This window comes from Choloepus didactylus, chromosome 18 (assembly GCF_015220235.1).
Source record: "Choloepus didactylus isolate mChoDid1 chromosome 18, mChoDid1.pri, whole genome shotgun sequence".
NCBI lineage: Eukaryota > Metazoa > Chordata > Mammalia > Pilosa > Megalonychidae > Choloepus > Choloepus didactylus.
The window spans coordinates 72,975,947-72,993,947 of record NC_051324.1 but is presented as its reverse complement, the minus strand read 5'-3'; the positions used below and the strand labels follow the sequence as shown (position 1 = coordinate 72,993,947).

At 57.3% G+C, this 18,001-nt stretch overlaps 1 protein-coding gene across 3 annotated transcripts; it reads left to right on the top strand.

Annotated features, from left to right (window-relative positions):
* The first annotated feature begins 2,877 nt into the window (after positions 1–2,877).
* Positions 2,878–17,412, top strand: CANT1 (calcium activated nucleotidase 1). 3 transcript variants are annotated; one of them, XM_037808864.1, is made up of 4 exons: positions 2,878–2,983; positions 11,594–12,237; positions 13,922–14,125; positions 15,110–17,412. In XM_037808864.1, exons 2-4 carry the CDS (start codon positions 11,616–11,618, stop codon positions 15,478–15,480), a joined length of 1,197 nt encoding a protein of 398 aa, XP_037664792.1. In that variant the 5' UTR covers positions 2,878–2,983; positions 11,594–11,615; the 3' UTR covers positions 15,481–17,412. The 3 variants fall into 3 exon arrangements, with proteins under 3 accessions (XP_037664792.1, XP_037664793.1, XP_037664791.1); XM_037808865.1 differs by lacking the exon at positions 2,878–2,983 and adding an exon at positions 8,150–8,376; XM_037808863.1 differs by lacking the exon at positions 2,878–2,983 and adding an exon at positions 8,516–8,616.
* Positions 17,413–18,001: the final 589 nt, after the last annotated feature.

The window sequence follows — 18,001 nt, the reverse complement described above, 5'->3', positions numbered from 1 at the left end:
GCTATTTTGGGCTGTGCTGCCCGGTCTCATCCGACAAAGGGCAGAGACAAGTATTGCAAACTTGAATTCCATTCCGAAGGGTAGCGACAGGCGGGCTGAGATTGTGGCGTCCCACTGCCAAGGGGTGGGGGTGGGGGAGTCTCGTGGAGAGCTGGAGAAGTTGCTGAGATGGAAAAGTGGAAACTTGGCAGCGGGGCCAGACCTCCCTGGCCGCTGGCCCACGTTCGTTGCTTCTGGATGGCAGTGCCCGCATTCTGGGAGGCTCGGGGCAGGTGGAGCTCGGGACTGGCAGCTACAGGGATGGCACAGGGTAATCTGCTTCTTTATGGCCCTGGCGTCTGGAGAAGACCTGGAGAACGACCAAGAAAGGGCCTGTCGGGGGAGGTTAGGGGATAAGGAGCTCCCCTCAGAGTGTTACTTCTGCCTTTGACATGCTTTCTGGCTTTAATGAAGCCATGTATGTCCTCTCGGCCTTAGTTTCTCCATCTCTGAATGTTTCCTCCCGTTTTGGTAATGAATGCCTTCGGCTACAGAAAGAGAGGCGTAGAAGGAACGCTTACTCAATTTGTTGCTCGAAAGGTAACATGGGAGGGCCCCCTGGTGGAGTGCGCACTCCTAACCACTTAGCTGTGAAATGGATGCCTGGGAACCAAGGATTTAGGGGAGGAATGTGTCGGGTTTGATGCAGAGCCATAGATACAAAAGGAGGAGAGAATTTCCAGAAGGCGAGATTCCAGAGCATCTCGAGACGCACCCTCTCCGGAAGGCCACGTCTATTCACCCCAACAGGCAAATACCCTTTGATTGGGTAATCCTGCAGGTTTACCTGTAGTTACGCTCAATAAATAAGCTCAAGGACATAAATATCCTAAAGGCAGATCACGAGGACCTTGGTAAGCTGCCTTCAGTCCATCGCACAGTGGACCACCACCTGCTGCCCGGGAGAACAAAGCCACTGTCTGTACAGTTATATTGAACCATCTTCAAGCCACACTGTGAAGTGAAAAATTATAAAATCTTATGGAAGATCATTAAAGAAGACCTAAATAAAAGGAAAGGTAAACCATTTTGTGGGATAGAAGACTCAATATCATAAAAATCACAATTCTCCCCGAATTGAGCTACAGATTTGATGCAATTGCAATCAAAATTCCAAAAGGTGGTTTAGAGAGAAACTTGTCCTACCTCATATGAAGACTTATTAAAAAGAAATAATAATTAAGGCAGAGGCACTGGAGCAGATAGGGAAAATCAGACCCATCCAATATATAACGGAAAGCCCCCAGACACAGACAGACAGACACACACACACGCACATACACACACACATATGTAAACTTGATTTATGACAAAGTTTGCCCGGTCTATCAGTAGGGAAAGGGCAGATTATTTAAAAACACACACACATACAAACACACAAAACCAGCACTGAAATGTTGCAGCATCCATAGAAGAAGAAATTAAATGCCAAGAGATAAGCTACACCACCTCTCAATAATCAGGCAGTGAGAAGACATGACACACCACCAGTTTGGTAAAATTAAAAGTCCTGACAATATTTGTGAAGCAACCACATCCCTTGTCCATTGCACACAGTTTTATGCTTTATGCATTTTATAAATGTTAAAATAGGCAGAACTGAACAATATGTTGCTTAGGAATATATACTTATGTTCTAAAATCATAAAGCAAAGCAAGAGAATGATTAACACAGTATTCAGGATTGTAGTTACTTCTTGGGGTGGGAGGGAGTTGGAAATGGGGAGGAATGTTCTATTTCTTAAACTGGGAGCTATTTATTTGTATAAACTGGGAGATAAATATAAAAGTATATATATGCTTAAGATAAATATAGATGCCTAATATAGATGTATGCCTAAGATATATACATAAGCATTCATTTAAAATAAAAATAAATATTTTATTTGAATAATTTTAAATAATAATGCTCATAACCACTTCAGCATGACAAGAAACAAATAAATTCACGAAGGGTTTGTCCCCCTCTAAAAAAGAACGTGCAGAACCCTGTGTTTAGCATTTTTTCATTTGGTTAAAAAAAGTAATCGGGTATATGTGTTTATGGTTTGTTTGTACGTGCATAAAATATCTCCAGGAGGAATCATAAAAAACTAGCAGTAGCGACTGTCTCAGGACGGGGAATGGAGAACAGGGACGGGAGGGACGGTTCTTTTTCACTGGGCACCATTTGTATAAGCTGAATTTTTGCCCCCGTGCATCCGTTACTGAACCGAAGGCTTCTGAGAGCCCCAGGGGTGTCTGCTTGCGCCTAGAGACTGAGGGGGCAAGGCCAGCAGGGGAGGGACGGGCCCTCCTCTCGGATTTTTTTACGATCTTCTAAACGGCCCTCAATGCAGGGGTCCCAGGGAGGGGGAGGGGATTGGAGGGAAGGAATGAACCCATGTTTGGAGGGGGTCGTTGATCGCAGTGCATTTAGTCTCCGGGCGAGACCCCCGGCCCCCCTGTGAGACTTGGGTCCTGACCCCTGCTTTGGACACTGACCAGCGTTCGGAAAGGGGCTGACTGGGAGAGCCAGGGAGAGGGGCCCCCCGAGAACGGCGGTGGCAGAAAGGGGTCGAGGGGACCAGGCAAGGGGTCCCACCCCAGTAGCCTTTAAGTGCCTCTTCCCCCAACTTCTGCTTGGGCAATGTTCCAGAACGACGCGGCGAAGGGGGTCTGCGGGGTGGACAGTGAATAATTCGGCGACCTTCCCTCCCTCCCTTCGCTACCGAGAGGTCCCCTCTCCGGGTCTCGAGCGCTGAGCAGCAAAAACTACAACTCCCAGCGGACCCCGCGGCCGCCGCCTTCGGTGCGCAGTCGCAGAGCAGAGGCTGCCGGGAGTGCGTTGCCCGGAGGCGGGACGAGCGCTCACCGGGCGGAAGTCGGCTTCCGTGCCCGTTCCGGCCCTGCCCGCGCCGAGGCCCCGCTGCCCCGCGGGCTCCCGGAGCCTGGTCCCCACCGGGTGAGTGACGGCTGCGCCCGCGGCCGCCGGCGCCGTCCCTCCCGTCCCCGGGGCCCGCCCCTTGACCCGCCGGCTCCCTCCTCGTCTGATCGGAGCGGGGCCCCTGACCCTTGACCCTTGACCCGCCCACCGTGCTGCGGGCCTGGGGCGGGACGCCCCCCTCTGCCTGTGACTGGCGGCGGACGCCTCCCCGACTAGTGGGGGGCACGTACTCCTGGGACCAGCGTCCCCCACTCATTCCCCTGGGAGTTCAGACTCCCCGACTCTGACCTGGGCTGGCATCCCCCGACTGGCACCCTGTCACCCCGAGGCAGGCCCACCGCCCCTGCTCTCCTCCCCTCCGGGGCTGAAGCCTTTCTCGCCTGCCTGCCTTCCTCTGCAGCTCGGCTCACCCCCCTTCCTTTTGCACCCCACTATTCGCCCCCACCCCTCCCATCTGGGCGCTTTCATCCGCGGGGACCGGCACCTCCTCCCCTCCCCTCCTTGCTCCTTGGGACCTTGGCGTCCCCCTCCGGGTCCCCCTCCCGCCTGCCTCCCCCCGGGGACACGTTTCCCTCCCAAGCACCTTTCCCCGTCGGTGTCCCCTGGGGACCCCGAGTCTCCGCGACGTTCCGGTTCCGTCTCTCCTTCGGTCTGGGCTGTATGTCCCACACGGCCCCCTACCACGTTCTCCACCCCAGAGTGAGTGCTGGCTCTCCGGCCCGAGGGCGAAAGCTTGGAGACGCGCTGCCGCCCTCCAGGAGCTGTTGAGTCTCCGCGGCTTCTCCTGCTCCCTTTCAGGACGGTCACCCCCCGCCTGGCTCCTTCCAGCAGCCCCCCGGGCCCACAGGCCTCTCAGCAGACCCAGCCCCGGAGCCTGTGGGCACCGTGGGGCTGGCAGGGGTGGCGTGGCCTCCCTGGGGCCTCCTGCGCCTCAGTGCGCCTTCTGTGCGTGCCTCCCGCGCCCGAGAAAGGCACATTGAAGGAGCCTACCGGCTTCTCCCCTCTGCTCTCGGCGGGGATTCCTAACCTGTGCAGCTCAGAGCGTCTTCAAGGGAGAAGACTTGGGTGAAGCGTGGGTTATTCACTCAGACGCTTGTCAGAAGCCCTGGGGACAGAGGACTCCAGGTCTCCTCCCACTCATTTTCTTGCCCAAATTAATCTGATTACAAAAGATGATGTCTCCCTGCAGAGTGCTGGAGGCAATCCTATGCTTGCGACCATACAGCCACCACTTTTATGAGCATGTTATCCTTCTGTCGGAGTATAAGTCTGATAATTCGAATAACTTTCCATTAGCTAGTAGTCTCCTTTCTTCCCTGCAAACCTGAATCCAAATGTAGCTCACGCCGTGTTTTCCGAGCTCGTAGTGCCTTAGGAAATGAGTTGGCTTAAGCGTGGATACATGTGGGCATTTTTATCTGACCCCCCCCAAGCCACCGAGGCAGTGAGGAGAGACCCAGGTGCACTCGAAACACTTTGCTCTGGTGGCACTTCCTCCCACCCCTGAATGTGGCCTTTGGGGGGCAGGCTCCCCCAAATCCACATGGCCCTTTCATCTGAGGCTCAGAGTCCCTCCAGGCAGCACCCTGGCACCCTCATGACAGCCATACAGGCTGGGAGTAAATGCTCTAGTGTTTTCTCTTTCAAACACAGATATCTACAGTCTGGGAATATTGTCATTTGCCCCAAGTTCTGAAACAGATGGTGCTATAACAAGAAACTCATCTCCCTGTTGAACAGACATTTGCAGAATGGTCCCAGGGATACTGAAAAAACAAGACAAGCAATTATTCTTTCCCCTACACGCTGGACTGTTGAGGTTTCCTGGAAAGCTCTTGTTAAATGCCAGCACTTAAGGGAATTAAAACTTTTATATTGCTTTTTAAGAACTTTTATGTTGATTTTCCTTTTCATTAGCTTGAGGTGATGAATGGGGGGGAAACTAATCCTGATAATCTTCTCCTGTTTGGGAAGATGTTCACTTTTCTCTTCTTGTCTACATTTATTTATAATCCTACTCGTTTACCTGCAGTAAGTCCCATAATGAAATGGAACCCAGAGCTCCATTCCCGATCCTCTGCGTATGTTAGTGTTCGGTGGGAGAACGAGTCTTGTGCCATGGAGCAATAGGAGGGAGATCGGGCAGGGCCTCTAGACCAGGAGGGGTGCAGATGAGGGGGCAGAGCGGATGGAGAGGCGCTGAGTGGACAGTATGGGAGTGAGTGAGGCGGGCGGCCAGGCCAGCTGCAGGGTCCCACTGGGTGGAACGAGAGCCATGGTGAGGCTGGGCCTTGTGTTCCTGAAGCCCTGTGCCGAGGACAGTGGAAGAAGGCCAAGGAAACGGGTCTTTGCAGGTTCAGCTCCACCGTCTGTGGGTCGGCTGTGAGGTTATTGCCAGGCCCTCTGGATGGTGACACATGGTGTGGGGTGTGGCCTGGGGTATCACCCTCACTGGGGAGGGTAACTTTTTTGCCACAGTTCCTCAAAGTGTAAAGTTGTTGATGGCACATATCGGACATTCACAGCCCTGTCATGATGCTGTAAGGGCAAACTAGAAGATTCTGAAGCTGTCCTGTCCACCCTGTGGCAGGGCCTTGGGTAAACAGTCCTGGCCCTAGGGAAGAGCTGGAGGCTCTTTCCCCGTCTCCCTCCTTGTGGTCGGCAGAGCCATGTCCCCCCAAGGTTGCCTGTGTCCAAACCTTCGGAACTTGTGAATATGGCAAAGGGGACTCAAGGTTGCTGGTCATCTGATAGGGAGAGCATTCCGGTGGGCCTGGTGTCAGCACAGCGTCCTTAAAAGCAAAGAAGGAGGCAGGAGAGAATCAGGAGACGATGGTGGAAAGGCACAGGGAGCTGCAACACGGCTGAGTTTGAAGGTGGAGGAAGAGGCCACGAGCCAGGGAGTGTGAGCGACCTCTAAAAGCTAGAAAGAGCGAGAAAATGGGTTTTCTTCTAGATTCTTCAGAAAGGAACAGAGCCCTGCTGACCCCTTGATTTCAGCTCGGTGAGACCCCCATCAGTCTTCTGTCCTCAGAAGTGTAAGACAGTACACTTGTGGTGCCGAGTTTGTGGTGCTCTGTCCCAGCAGCCATGGGAAACTCTCGTACTCCTCCTGAGCAGTTGACTTAAAAACACAAAGTCAACAAAAAGCGCCACGCAGGAGGCTGCTCTCTGGAGTGCGGACTCAGAATCCCTGCAGCCCGTAGCTGACTTCGTGACGCACGTCTTCCTGCTACCCCTCGGTCTTCCGCCACTCGCTCCTACCCACATCTGAGGTGGGATTTCAGATACCAAGATAAATCTCGGCGTTTCAAAATAGAGGAATCGCTTGAATCAGTGCCTTGGGTTTCCGAGGGCCCAGCCCGTGGTAGGTGCTTAGGAAATGGCCGTTTCTTTGAGACCTGCTGATCCAGAGCCCTGTGAGGCCACTGGCAGCACAGTCGTTTCGGAGCCCTCGGCATCTGTCTTCACCACTCGGAAGCCCGGAAAGGTCACTGCGGGGAGTGGCCTTGGCACTGAGCAGGGTGGGTGCTCCTTCCTGCCTGCTCTGTGGGTGCAGGAGTGAGGGACTGGGGAAGAGAAGGGGCTGCCAGCTGCCCCATGAGGGGCGGCAGGGAGTGAGAAAGGGGCCCCCCTCGTGTCAGCGCCCTGTCTCCTGCCCTCCCTTCCTGCACCACCCGGATCCTGAGAGGGAGGGGTTGGCCCCGCAGCCACCCTTAAACCTGTTTGTTCTGCCACCTCCACACCACTCCCAAAGGAAGCTGGGGGTGCCCTCTGGGCGCCAGGATCTCTCCACTCCACGGCCTTCTTCGGAGCCCAGTACAGTCCTGTGGGCGGCCCATGGAGGTAGGGGGTTCCTGGCCCTAACTCCTGTTCTTAACGGCAAAGGGGCACCTTGCTTCTGGGGCAGGGGAGGGGCAGGGAAGGGGCAGGGAGGCTTCCTAAGTGTGCAGGAAGGAGAACCCGCGGCCTCCTAGCTTGGGGCTGCTCCCCCAGGGCCTGGAGCCTGCTGTGGAGCGGTGCTGCAGCTGCTTCAGACCCGTGCACAGAGAATTCCTGGGGGGGACAAACCAGAAAGGCACGAGTGTGAGGACGCTGGGGTGCCACCTGGCCCACGCAAGGGGCTGGGGGAGGAGGTGAGGGCTCAGAGCTTTGGTAGCTGTGGCCCCTGATCCTTTCCAGGGAGATCACATCTGCAGGGTGGGCTGGTGTCGGGAAAGGCAGTGACAAGGTGCAGTCACCTGGGCTTCTGCAACGGGCAGAGAGCTTACCTGCGGGCCCACCTGAGCAGGTGAACTTGGCCAGTCAGAGGACTTGTGACTTTTTACTGTGGCTCCTCGGACCTACTTTTCCTGATGACATGAAATCATCCTGCCACAGGTGGCAGGACTGACAAACTCCTTGTTGGTGACAGTAAAGCAGACATTTAAACTGCTTAGGGTTTTGAGAGGTGTGGGCGAGGAGAAAAGCCTCAGGCTTCTTTCTCGTGGGAAGCACTTTGTCCATTTCCTCCTCGCCTGCAGTAGTTACTTTTGTTGTTCACGGCTGGCAAATTTTTTTTTTTTTTTAATCAAATGCAAGCTGTCACTGCGCCAGCCTCCAGCAACAAGACCCTGCGGGCAGCACAGTCCTTCAGATTGGTTTTAAGTGACGAGCCGGCCTGTGGTCGGGGAGGTGGGGGACAAACGAAGAAGCATCTGACTTAAAACTTTTTAATGAAATTTTTGAAGTAACTCTTGGGATATTAAAGGAGGAACGAAGACCCAGGGTTGGTTTTGATCCAGAGGAAGTTTAGCTTCAGTGGTGACCTTAAAGGAATTTTCTGGAAGGCAGAGTGCTGCTGTCATTGACAGCAATCATTCTCTTACTTGGTGAAAGGTGATGGAGTGCCGGGTTTTTCTGTCCCCAAATAGATCTTGGGGAAGCCATTGTGGCGAAGGCAGGGTTCCTTCCCTCCGGGGGTTCAGAGTAAGGGGTGGGGGGTAAACGAGTGCACAGGTAATTGCAGCCCGGTGTGGTCCACGCTCGAGCAGAGGATGTCCCAGATACGGGGGTGGCGGAGGGGAGCACATGGGGCCCTGGTTTCCTGGAATAGGCTATCACAGACTTGTCTTAAACAACAGGCGTTTACTCTCTCACGGTCCTGGAGGTCAGAAGTCCAACTCGCTTCCCTGGGCGGAAGTCCGGGTCGGCCACACTCCCTCCGGAGCTCCGGGGAGGTTCCAGTCCCTGCCCCTCTTGGGTGGGGGCCGCTCGCGCCTCTTCTGTCGTCAGCGCTCCCTCTGCCCTCCTGTCGGGACCCTCGTGACAGCGCTCAGGGCCCACCTGGATGAGCCGGTGCCCTCCCGTCCTGAAAGCCCTAACTTAATCCCACCTGTGGCCTCCGTTGCCACGGAAGGGAACACGCGCAGGTTCCGGGATTAGGACTCGGATAGCTTGGGGGTGGGGTTGGGGGTAGGGGCCCGGGTTTCACCATGGAGACAGGGAAAGAACGGAAGGAGCAGCGGGAGCATGACTGTCGTGGCACATCCAAGGGTTCTAGATGGCTCCATGCGGCCAGCCGAGGTTGGCATTCCAGGTGGAGGAAGCAGCCTGTGCAAAGCTCTGGGCACTTGGAATGTGCAAGTGAATCACGGGCACAGCACGGGCAGGTAGGCTGCCCAGGCTGCTGAGCCTGAGGAGTTCGGTCCGGAGCCCTTTTCAGAAAGAGAGTCTGTCGGGGGGCCCGGGCCAGGGAGCTTCACGCCACGTCAGGGCAGGTGGTGGAGACCTCGGCTCTGCGGGCTCCCCGCTCTCTGCGGATTGACTTGACCCAGCCGGCGCGGAGGGGAGAGCACACGTTCGGGTTTACAGTGCCACCGGCAGCGTGAATAGGGAGGGCGGCAGCAGCCAGAGCATGCAGGCCGGGCCCGAGGGCAGCCCCTGCCCCGGCACAGCCCCGGGAGTCGGCACTATTTTCATCCACAATCGGCAGACGGGGGAAGTGCAGCTGAGAGAGATGCAGACACTTGTCCAGGGTCACGCGGCTGGTGAAAGGCAGAGCTGGGACGGAGACCCAGACAGCCTGGGCTGCCCAGAAGGGCTTCAGAGGAGCTGTGTGAGCCCACCCAGTCAGGGGCAGCAGGGCGGGAGGGGGTGAGTTGGGGGGGCCCGGTGCCTGCCGGGCTGTGGGACCAGGGATGCCGAGGGTGGCGGCTGCTTCCCAGGGTGACTCCTGAGGCCGGGCAGGGTCTGTCACCAGGATAGCATGTTCCTAAGTAGGAGCCTGTTTGAGTGTGGGGCCGAGTTCCATCGGGATGAGGGAGCTCAGCAGGCTCGGAAAGGGCTGAGCCAGAAAAGTGTTTGGCAGCTCCCCCTGGAGGTGGTGCCCTGGGGGGTGGCAGGGCAGAAAGAAGTGGGCAGCTGGGTTTTCCAGGCTGAGAAGGCCAGGTGAGTGCGTGCCCTGAGGCTGGAGCTGGGTGCTGTCGCTGGCCTGCAGACAGCATGTGGGTGGTGCCACGGGGCCTGCCAGGTGCAGGCGAGCCCCCTGGGCACAGAGGGTCCAGAGGGCAGGCACAGGAGGCAGCACATGGACCTGCTCTCAAGGTGGTAAGAGCAGGGCCGAGAGGCCAGGGCGTGGAGAGGGCTCCCTGTCGCAGTGTTGACGGAGAGCGCCCACCGTGCCAGGGTGTGTGGAGCCTGGAGAGGAGCAGGGCGCAGGCATGCTTGCTGGGCCAGGGGATTCGGGGGCATGCTACAGATGATGCGTGAAACACAGAATTCCCACCCACCCCCCTTGTGAAGACAGACTTCGGGGATCCGGTGGGTTCGGAGCTCAGGGCTGACATTGGGCCGAAGGGAGAAAGTTGGGAATCTTCAGCCCATCCTCAGAGTTTGGAGCCTTGAGATTAGAGAGGAGTCTGGAACCTGAACACGTGCAGAACTGAGAGCATGGCCTGGGGGGGCCGCGGGGGATCCAGCAGGGGGGTGCCTGTGTCCCCACATGAAGACCTCCATGACCGAGCTCAGTGACCAGCACAAGGCACCTTTCCCGGGGCTGGGGAGCCCCTTCCTCAGGAGTTCCCGAGAGGCCTGCACCCTGTGCCTGTGGCTGAGGTTGATGAAGGTTGCCACAGCCCCCTGAGAGGCCACAAGATTTCTCCAGGACCCGGCAGCTGGCTCTGCCCCAGGGGCTGGGCCTGGCATGACGGGGCCTTCCTCCCAGCAGCAGGCCCCATGCGCCTTCCCTCCCTCCTCAGAGGCTGCTTTGCTGAACTTGTGTTGTGGGCAAACACTTACGAATCTCTCTGGAAAGCGAGGGGAGAGGAGAGACTAGGGCTCGGTGTGGCGGCACTGCTGTGCTTTTTCACCCTTGTGGGGCCGTTGGTGGCTGCAGAGAGGAGAGACGTGCAGCCTCGGAAGCCGGCAGAGCCTGTGGCCTGTGGGCCCAGCGAGCAGAGGCCCCAGTGTGGCCCGGAGCCTCAGGGGTGCCCGGCCCTCCCAGGCGTGGCCTGTCAGTGGGAATGGCATCTGCCTGTGCAGTCAGACTGTACGCATGTATGGATAATCAGACTGCACATGTGTGCAGTCACACTGTGTGTGCATCGTAGTCAGATCATGCTTGAGCATGCTGAGGGCCTGCATTTTGCTGATGGTGTCCCCAGAGTGCCAGGGGGCAGCCCCCTCCGCCGGGCTCTTGGAGACTGCCCTGTAGACAGACAGCTGTCCATTGTGGGCGGCTGAGGCTGGCCTGGCACGTCCATGGCCACTCAAAGCTGCCGTGGTCTGTGCAGGAAGCGAGCATGGGGGTGGGAGTTGGTGTGGTTCTGGCCGCTGCCCTGGCCAGGAGTTTGTCACTTTCCAGGCATGGGGCTGCCAGGCCCAGGGCAGGGCTCAGAAGGAGCCGGAGGCCGAGCCAGGCCCCCAGGCAAGCCGAGGCGGCGAGTGCAGCTCGGACGCTGGCCCTGTGGATATTCGTAGGGATAGAAAAGGCTGGGGGACAGATGCTGCCCACAGCAGCAGCAGCAGCTCAGATCCCAGCCAGAAGCTGTCCGCTTGGCTTTGGGTCTTTGTAAATATTCCCACATTTGACTGTCACCGAGTCCCAGCCCAGGAGGAAGTCCAGGCCCATCCATGCACTGAGTAAACATACGTCTCCTCGGCACTGGGCACTGTTCTGGGAACCGGGGGCAGAGAGGTGCAGACAGTTGGACACTGTGACGTCACGAGGTGGTGCTTGCCAAGGAAGGGGGTGGAGGGTGACGCTGGGAGCACGGTGGTCAGGGAGATGCCCCTGGCCCCCCTCTTGCCCCCCTTGGCTCCACCCTGCCCCCCACCCCTCTCCTCAGCGAGATGGCAAAGGCCCGACCGACACCAGCTTCCTTCTCCCACCCGCTCTCTGCCCTGTCAGTGGGGCTGTGGAGACGGGGTCATTTTGCGTTGGGGAGACGTCACCTCTTGCTGGATATGAGTAAACAGAGATATCTCTGGGTTTAGGGCTCAGTTAGGCTGAGGAAGTAACGACGGCCACCAAGTGGCGGGAATGTCCGTTAGTCTGGGGAAGTCGGGTTTCAGACCGCGGCACATGGCCAGTGGGAGGCCACGGTGGTTTTGGGGCCACTGACGTCTCCCCTGTCTTCTGGGGTGCAGGTCCCGCCTGGCTTCCAGTCTGATGCCCGTCCCTCCCTGCAAGCGCCTAGAATGGAGTGACCCTATGCACTCCCTGCGGATCAGCGTCGGGGGGCTGCCAGTGCTGGCGTCCATGAGCAAGACTGCGGACCCCCGCTTCCGGCCGCGCTGGAAGGTCATTGTGCCCTTCCTCGTGGGTGCCGCCACCCTCTGGCTGCTCTACTCCCACCGCCCGCCGCAGGGCAGGCCCAACGCCCACAGCCACAGGCTAGGCCCACCGACCGCTGACCACTACAACGACACCTACCCCTTGTCCTCTCCCCAGAAGACGCCGGGCGGGACCCGGTACCGGATCGCGGTCATCGCCGACCTGGACACAGAGTCCAGGGCCCAGGAGGAGAACACCTGGTTCAGTTACCTGCAGAGGGGCTACCTGACCCTGTCGGACAGTGGGGACAATGTGGCCGTGGAGTGGGACAGGGACGCAGGGGTCCTGGAGTCCCACCTGGCTGAGAAGGGGCGGGGCATGGAGCTCTCGGACCTGGTGGTCTTCAACGGGAAGCTGTACTCGGTGGACGACCGGACCGGCGTCGTCTACCAGATTGAAGGCACCAAGGCTGTGCCCTGGGTGATCCTGTCCGACGGCGACGGGACGGTGGGAAAAGGTAAGGCGGCCGGGCTGGCTGCCCCCTGGGGCTCTGGAGGGGCTGGGGGAGGCTCCAGGGCAGACAATGTGCTGGCTTGATCCCACGGGCGTGTGGTAAAGAACCTGCACCCCGAAGCAGGGAAGCCGGGAGAAGCACGTCTCCCCGGCTCTGATCCACGGCCTCCCCGAGCCACAAGCCAGAGCCTGGTGTTCTGTCCCAACCAGAGTAGCTTCTAGAAGTTTTAGGTTCTTGTTAGAGTCTGCCAGAGAATTGTGGAATTCTTTCCGGGGCAAGTCTCAGGGCTAGAGCCAATGCCATTTTAAATGCCTGCAGGAACTTTGCTTGTCTTCAGAAACATCTTAAGTTCATGCTGGGATTATAACCACCATTTAAGGCCTTGGTGTCAGTTTTTCTAATTTTTGAACTGGGACTTTGGTTTCCATTTATTAAAAACGAAAACGTCTTCTGCTGCCCCTCCCTCCTCTTTCGGCAAACCCAGCAGGAAGAGGGTCTGGGTGTGAGCTGCCGTGACCCCCCTTGATTGGAATCTGACCTTGGGATCCCTGGTGACCCATCGGCTCTGTGGTTCACTAGAAAGGAGCCCCGAGCCCTCAGACGTGGGGAGGTGGTGAGGGCATTGCAGAAGAATTGAAAGAAGTTTCCATGTTTGCAGTCCAGCGGTGGAGCTGTACTTTCTCGAGAGCTGAACTCCACTGCAGACTTTCCAGGGCCAGGGGGAAAAATGCAGTGAACTAACCGGGCCACCCGTGTCCTCGCCAGGCCCTCTGTGGTGACAGCATCTCCTCAGTGTTTGCTCGAGGCTGGGGCGGCCGGCGGGCAGTGCCCCTTTCCCCCCTCCCTCTGGCAGGGCTTTAGGTAGTCTCGGCTCAGAGAAAGGGGTACAGGGAGACTGCCCTGAACTCGGCCAGGTAGGTGGAGAATATCTCATCTCAAAAGGGCCTCTGGGACCTGGTGGGATTACTGGGCCCCAAGGAACTGAGCAGGCCCTTCCAGAACCACCCGCAGAGAAGCAGTCCAGAGGTGCTGCTGCCTTCTCATGGGGGCCAGGGTGGGAACGCAAGCACAATCCTGAACACCAGGTGTGGTGCAGGTGCAGGTCTCCTGGAAGAACCTCTCGCTCTCCTGCACCTTCTCTGGCTCTCAGCATCGAGGGGCGCCTCAGTGAGAGGCTGGGGGCTGCCACAAGGGCAGCGAACCCCTTCTGCTATGTAGGACATTTCAAGCTGCTCTCCTTTTAAACTCTTCTAGGATTTAAGAAAAATCTTGAGGTTGGGGTTATGGCACATGCAAGGGGAGGATTTGGGGTTCAAGGAGCCCCACAAGAACGGTGGCCACATCTTTTGGAAAGGGTGAAGCGACAGCAGTAGAAGGAACGTAAGTTGACTGTAAAAAAGGATGTCCCAGCAGAGTCCCTGGATAAGGCTGCCAAAGAAAACGTCTTCCCGGAGGGACGGCAAGAGGAAGAAGAGAACGAGAAGGCAGGGCCGGTTCTGGCCCAGTGTGCCTGCTGCAGGGCCTGCCCCGTGGTCCTGGGACAGTGAGCCGTGGCCGGGCTCTCCTGCTCTCCCCTGCTCCCTCCTTGCTTGCCGGGGCCCTGGAAGCACAGGGCCACTGGACCTCGGGCTCTCAGGCGGGCCCTGGCCGCTCACCGGGCCTCGCCACCCCATCTCGTTGCCCCCAGGCTTCAAGGCCGAGTGGCTGGCCGTGAAGGATGAGCAGCTGTACGTGGGTGGCCTGGGCAAGGAGTGGACCACTGCCACTGGGGAGGTGCTGAACGAGAACCCCGAGTGGGTGAAGGTGGTGGGCCGCGGCGGCAGCGTGCACCACGAGAACTGGGTGGTCAGCTACCATGCCCTGAGGGCCGCCGCTGGGATCCGAGCCCCAGGTAAGAGGCACCCCGGGGCCCGGCACAGGGCATGCTTCTGGAAGGCTGGCCCCATCTGACTGTGGCTTCTCTGTGTGTGCCCCTGCAGTCCAGCACTTCACTTTCTTGCTTGGGTGTGATGCCTTCATCCGTCTCGGAGGGGGGTCCCCTCATGCCAGTGGGTCCTAGGGTGAGCAAGCCATCTTCTCCTGCATCCCTTGCTTGCCCCAGTGGAGCTGGATTCTGACCCATCGGCACCTGTCTCTGTGTCTCCGGTGGGCCGGGCCTGGGACGGTCACATCTGCTCTGTAGAAGGAGGAAGGGGCCACCAGCTCTTGGCCTTTCTGCCTCCTTTGCTTGAGCCTCTGGCTTGCCGTGGGGGTTGGAGCCCTGGGCTTGGGCCCAGTTGCTGTAGGTTTTAAGATGATGGGATTACAGGGTGTGAGGCAGCCCCTAGGGCTCCTTTTCTGTCCTCAAGTGCGAAAGACGTGATGCCCCCCCCTTTCAGCATTGCCCCTCCCATTCATACCACTCCATGCTTCCCACACTGCAGGCTCAGTGCTGCTTTTCTGCCCCTTCCCTGGGGTCTTTCTTCTTTTCTGGGCCCCTTGATTGGCACCAAGGAAGCAACAGTGGAGGCAGAACTCATGGCTTTTGCTTCTTGGCAACTCCGGGGAAAGTCAGTGAGGGAAGCAGGGCCGGGGGGTGGGCACTTCTCAAACTGAACATGGCCTTGGCAGTCGTCAGTCTTGCATCCTGTCTGTGTCACTCTGGATTATCTGAGAACAAGAACAGATTGAAATGGGGTGATCTAGGAGGAGAGGAGTGGGGCACTACTGTGGGCTGATGGGAACCCCCGGAGGCTCACAGCACCCCGCGCTGGGTGGGGTCCTGGGGTCCCCGACCGCATGGAGTGTCCTCTGAGCCATTGGCTGTCCACGTGTCCCCTCCCCCGTGGAGTGTCCCCCAGCCTGTCTTAGCCATGGGCTGTCCGTGTGTCCCCAGGCTACCTCATCCACGAGTCGGCCTGCTGGAGCGACACGCTGCAGCGCTGGTTCTTCCTGCCACGCCGCGCCAGCCATGAGCGCTACAGCGAGAAGGAGGACGAGCGCAAGGGCACCAACCTGCTGCTGAGCGCCACCCCGGACTTCGGCGACATCTCGGTGCGCCGTGTCGGGAAGGTTGTGCCCACACACGGCTTCTCCTCCTTCAAGTTCATCCCCAACACCGACGACCAGCTCATCGTGGCCCTCAAGTCCGAGGAGGATGGCGGCCGCGTTGCCACCTACATCATGGCCTTCACGCTGGACGGGCGCCTGCTCCTGCCGGAGACCAAGATCGGGACAGTGAAGTACGAAGGCATCGAGTTCATTTAGGCCTGGAGGACGCCGGACGGGGCAGGGCCCAGGGCCCGGAGGGCTTGAGCCAATCAGGACTCACGTTTTATAAAAACCAGAGGACTACACGTCCATGTTGTTTCTCTCTTCCCTCCTTTTGGGAACCGGGTGGTGTGCGCCTGGTTTGGAGACCTTCAAGGTAGGGGCCTCAGCCCCAGGTGCAGCCAGCAGCCAAGAGCCAGGGGCGAGGGGCCCGGGACCCCCTGGGAGCCAGACCGGAGCCCTTGGCCTCACTAGGGCCAGAGCAGCTCTGCGCTGCCATCTGGTGGCAAAATGGGGTCACTGCGGGCGTCTTGGTGGGGGCCCCTCTCGTTTTAATCCCACCACGCCCTGTCCGCCATCTGCTTCTCCTTTCCTTTCTTCCTGTGCGTTCTTCTGTTCAATAAATATTTATTGAACACCTACTATGTGTCAGGCACTGTGCCTAGCCCCGGGTACACACAGCACAACATGGAGCTGCCCTGAGGGGCTCCTGAGCCACCCCCTTTTCTTGCTGCCTTGTGAGCCCCATGCTTTCTGCCCCTCTCCAGACTCTTGGAGGAGGAGATGTCTATGTGGCGGTAGAGAGAGGGGGCACCCCGAGGAGCACGTGGGCCCGCACTGTGCTCGTGTGGAGCAGTCGCTACTTCATATCACCAAGTGCCCCATTTTCTCCCTTCTGGAAAATTCTTAGCTGGGCAGCACTTTGAAGTTTAATTATTAACTTATTTTAATTAAAGTAATTTGCTTTCTTATAAGACGGAATCACCCTATCTTATCACACAGAGCAGTCTTATGCTTAACAAATTCATTCCCAGCAGTAGGGGAAATTGTAATTAAGAAGTTATAGTTGGTGGGGCAAGTTTTTAAATGTTTCTGAGTCCTTGTCCAACAGATGTGTAGATAAAGAAAATATTGCCTTTTTTGTTTTAGCCACTCAGAAATCATCATGCCTTTAAAATCTTCCGTGAACAACTTGATTTTTTATTTCCATACTCAGGGGTGGGAACCCAGGTTCTGACATGCTGACACTGGCTGCTCGTTCCTGGGGCTTCTCTGCTCTGGAGACTGTGTGTCCGAGAATGAGGCCTGTAATTTCCCTGGAGTTTGCTTCCAGAGCCTTTATTTCACCCCTCGCCAGTGGGGATTTTGCAACCTCTTCTCCATGGAAACTCTTTGACACAAAGTTTGGCTGCCATTTGGCCCCACTGTCTTTTCTGGCACTCCAGGGTCAAGACAGGGTGTGGGGCTTGGGTCAGAGGTCAGCCACCACCAAAGCCAAGAAGGGATGTTGCCATCATCAGCCTGCAGTGTCCTCCCCAGGAAGCTACCTCATTTCAGTGTGAGCCCCTCGTGGTGAACTAACACGGCCGGGAGGCCAAGGCCCTCCTAGCTTCTGACTGTTAGTTAATGTGTTGCTCTCCAACAGCCTCTTCCTGTTTTGAACCCTTCATCCAGCTCTTGGAGGGAGCCCCGTCAGGATCCTTCTTTCTTGCCCTGGTTGTCGATATCTTCCAGCAGAAAACAAATAGCAAAATAAGTGAAAATAAGCTATCGAGTGTGACGTGTTTCTCTGGAACTCTGCTCCCACTGGACATGGCCTGGGAAGAGCCCAAGTCTTTTCTGACTTTGCCTGGCTGTGCTCTCTGGCCTGGCTCTCTTGTAAATGTCAGTGATGTCGGAGCTGTGTTGTTTTGAAATACAGCCGGGACAGCAGGAAGGCTGGAGATCTGGGGGCGGGCGTTAAATGGACGCATTTCTAAAGCATTTGTGCCGGGGCCTGGCACACACGGTCAGTGCTTTTCAAAGATTCTAAAGCTGGCCTTTTATCCCCTTCCCTCTCTGTTCACTGCTGTAAGGATAATCGTTGTGCTCCTTGCCTGCTGGATCCATTTGTTTTATAAACAATAAAGTGTCAGAGGGGAACGTGAAGTCTTGCCTCCTGGTCTGGTCGGCCATCTGGGAAGGGTGCGGCCCTGGGAGCACGGGACAGGGAGGGGACATCCACCCAGCTTCCCTGGCAGCAGGTCCTTGCCACAGGACAGCTGGTGGGACAGGCCCTGCAGCAGGCCTGGGGCCAGGGAAACCCTTCTGGAGACCACAGGATCCTTCTAACCTTCCCTAAAGCCTGCTCCCTGAAACACTGGTCCTGGATGTCCCAAGAGCAAAAGAGCCTCCTGGTTGAGGACACAGGCTCCGAAATCACCCCCCGGGTTCCAGTCCCAGCTGTCTGACCTGCGACAGGTGACTTGTCTGTGCTTCAGTGTCCCCATCTGTAAAAGGAAGACAACGATAGAGCTGTTTCCCTGGGTTACTGTGAATAGGAAATGGATTAATGCATAGAAAGTTCTTAGAAAATGCCTGCCACATCGTTAGCACTCAGTTCCCCGTTCTGTTTTTGCTAGGCCAAGCAGAGGCATCTGGAAGACTGTCGGTAAATAGGTCATGCTCAGGCTCCAGATCTGGACTGATCTGGGCATCACCAGCGTGGCTGATGGATCTGCAAAAATGGATGAGATTG

Excerpts from the sequence above, each read along its gene's own strand:
- CANT1 (XM_037808863.1), top strand. The coding sequence starts at position 8,516 with ATGCGGCCAGCCGAGGTTGGCATTCCAGGTGGAGGAAGCAGCCTGTGC. Across the intron at positions 12,238-13,921 it reads CGACGGGACGGTGGGAAAAG|GCTTCAAGGCCGAGTGGCTG; the intron begins GTAAGGCGGCCG and ends CGTTGCCCCCAG. Across the intron at positions 14,126-15,109 it reads CGCTGGGATCCGAGCCCCAG|GCTACCTCATCCACGAGTCG; the intron begins GTAAGAGGCACC and ends GTGTGTCCCCAG.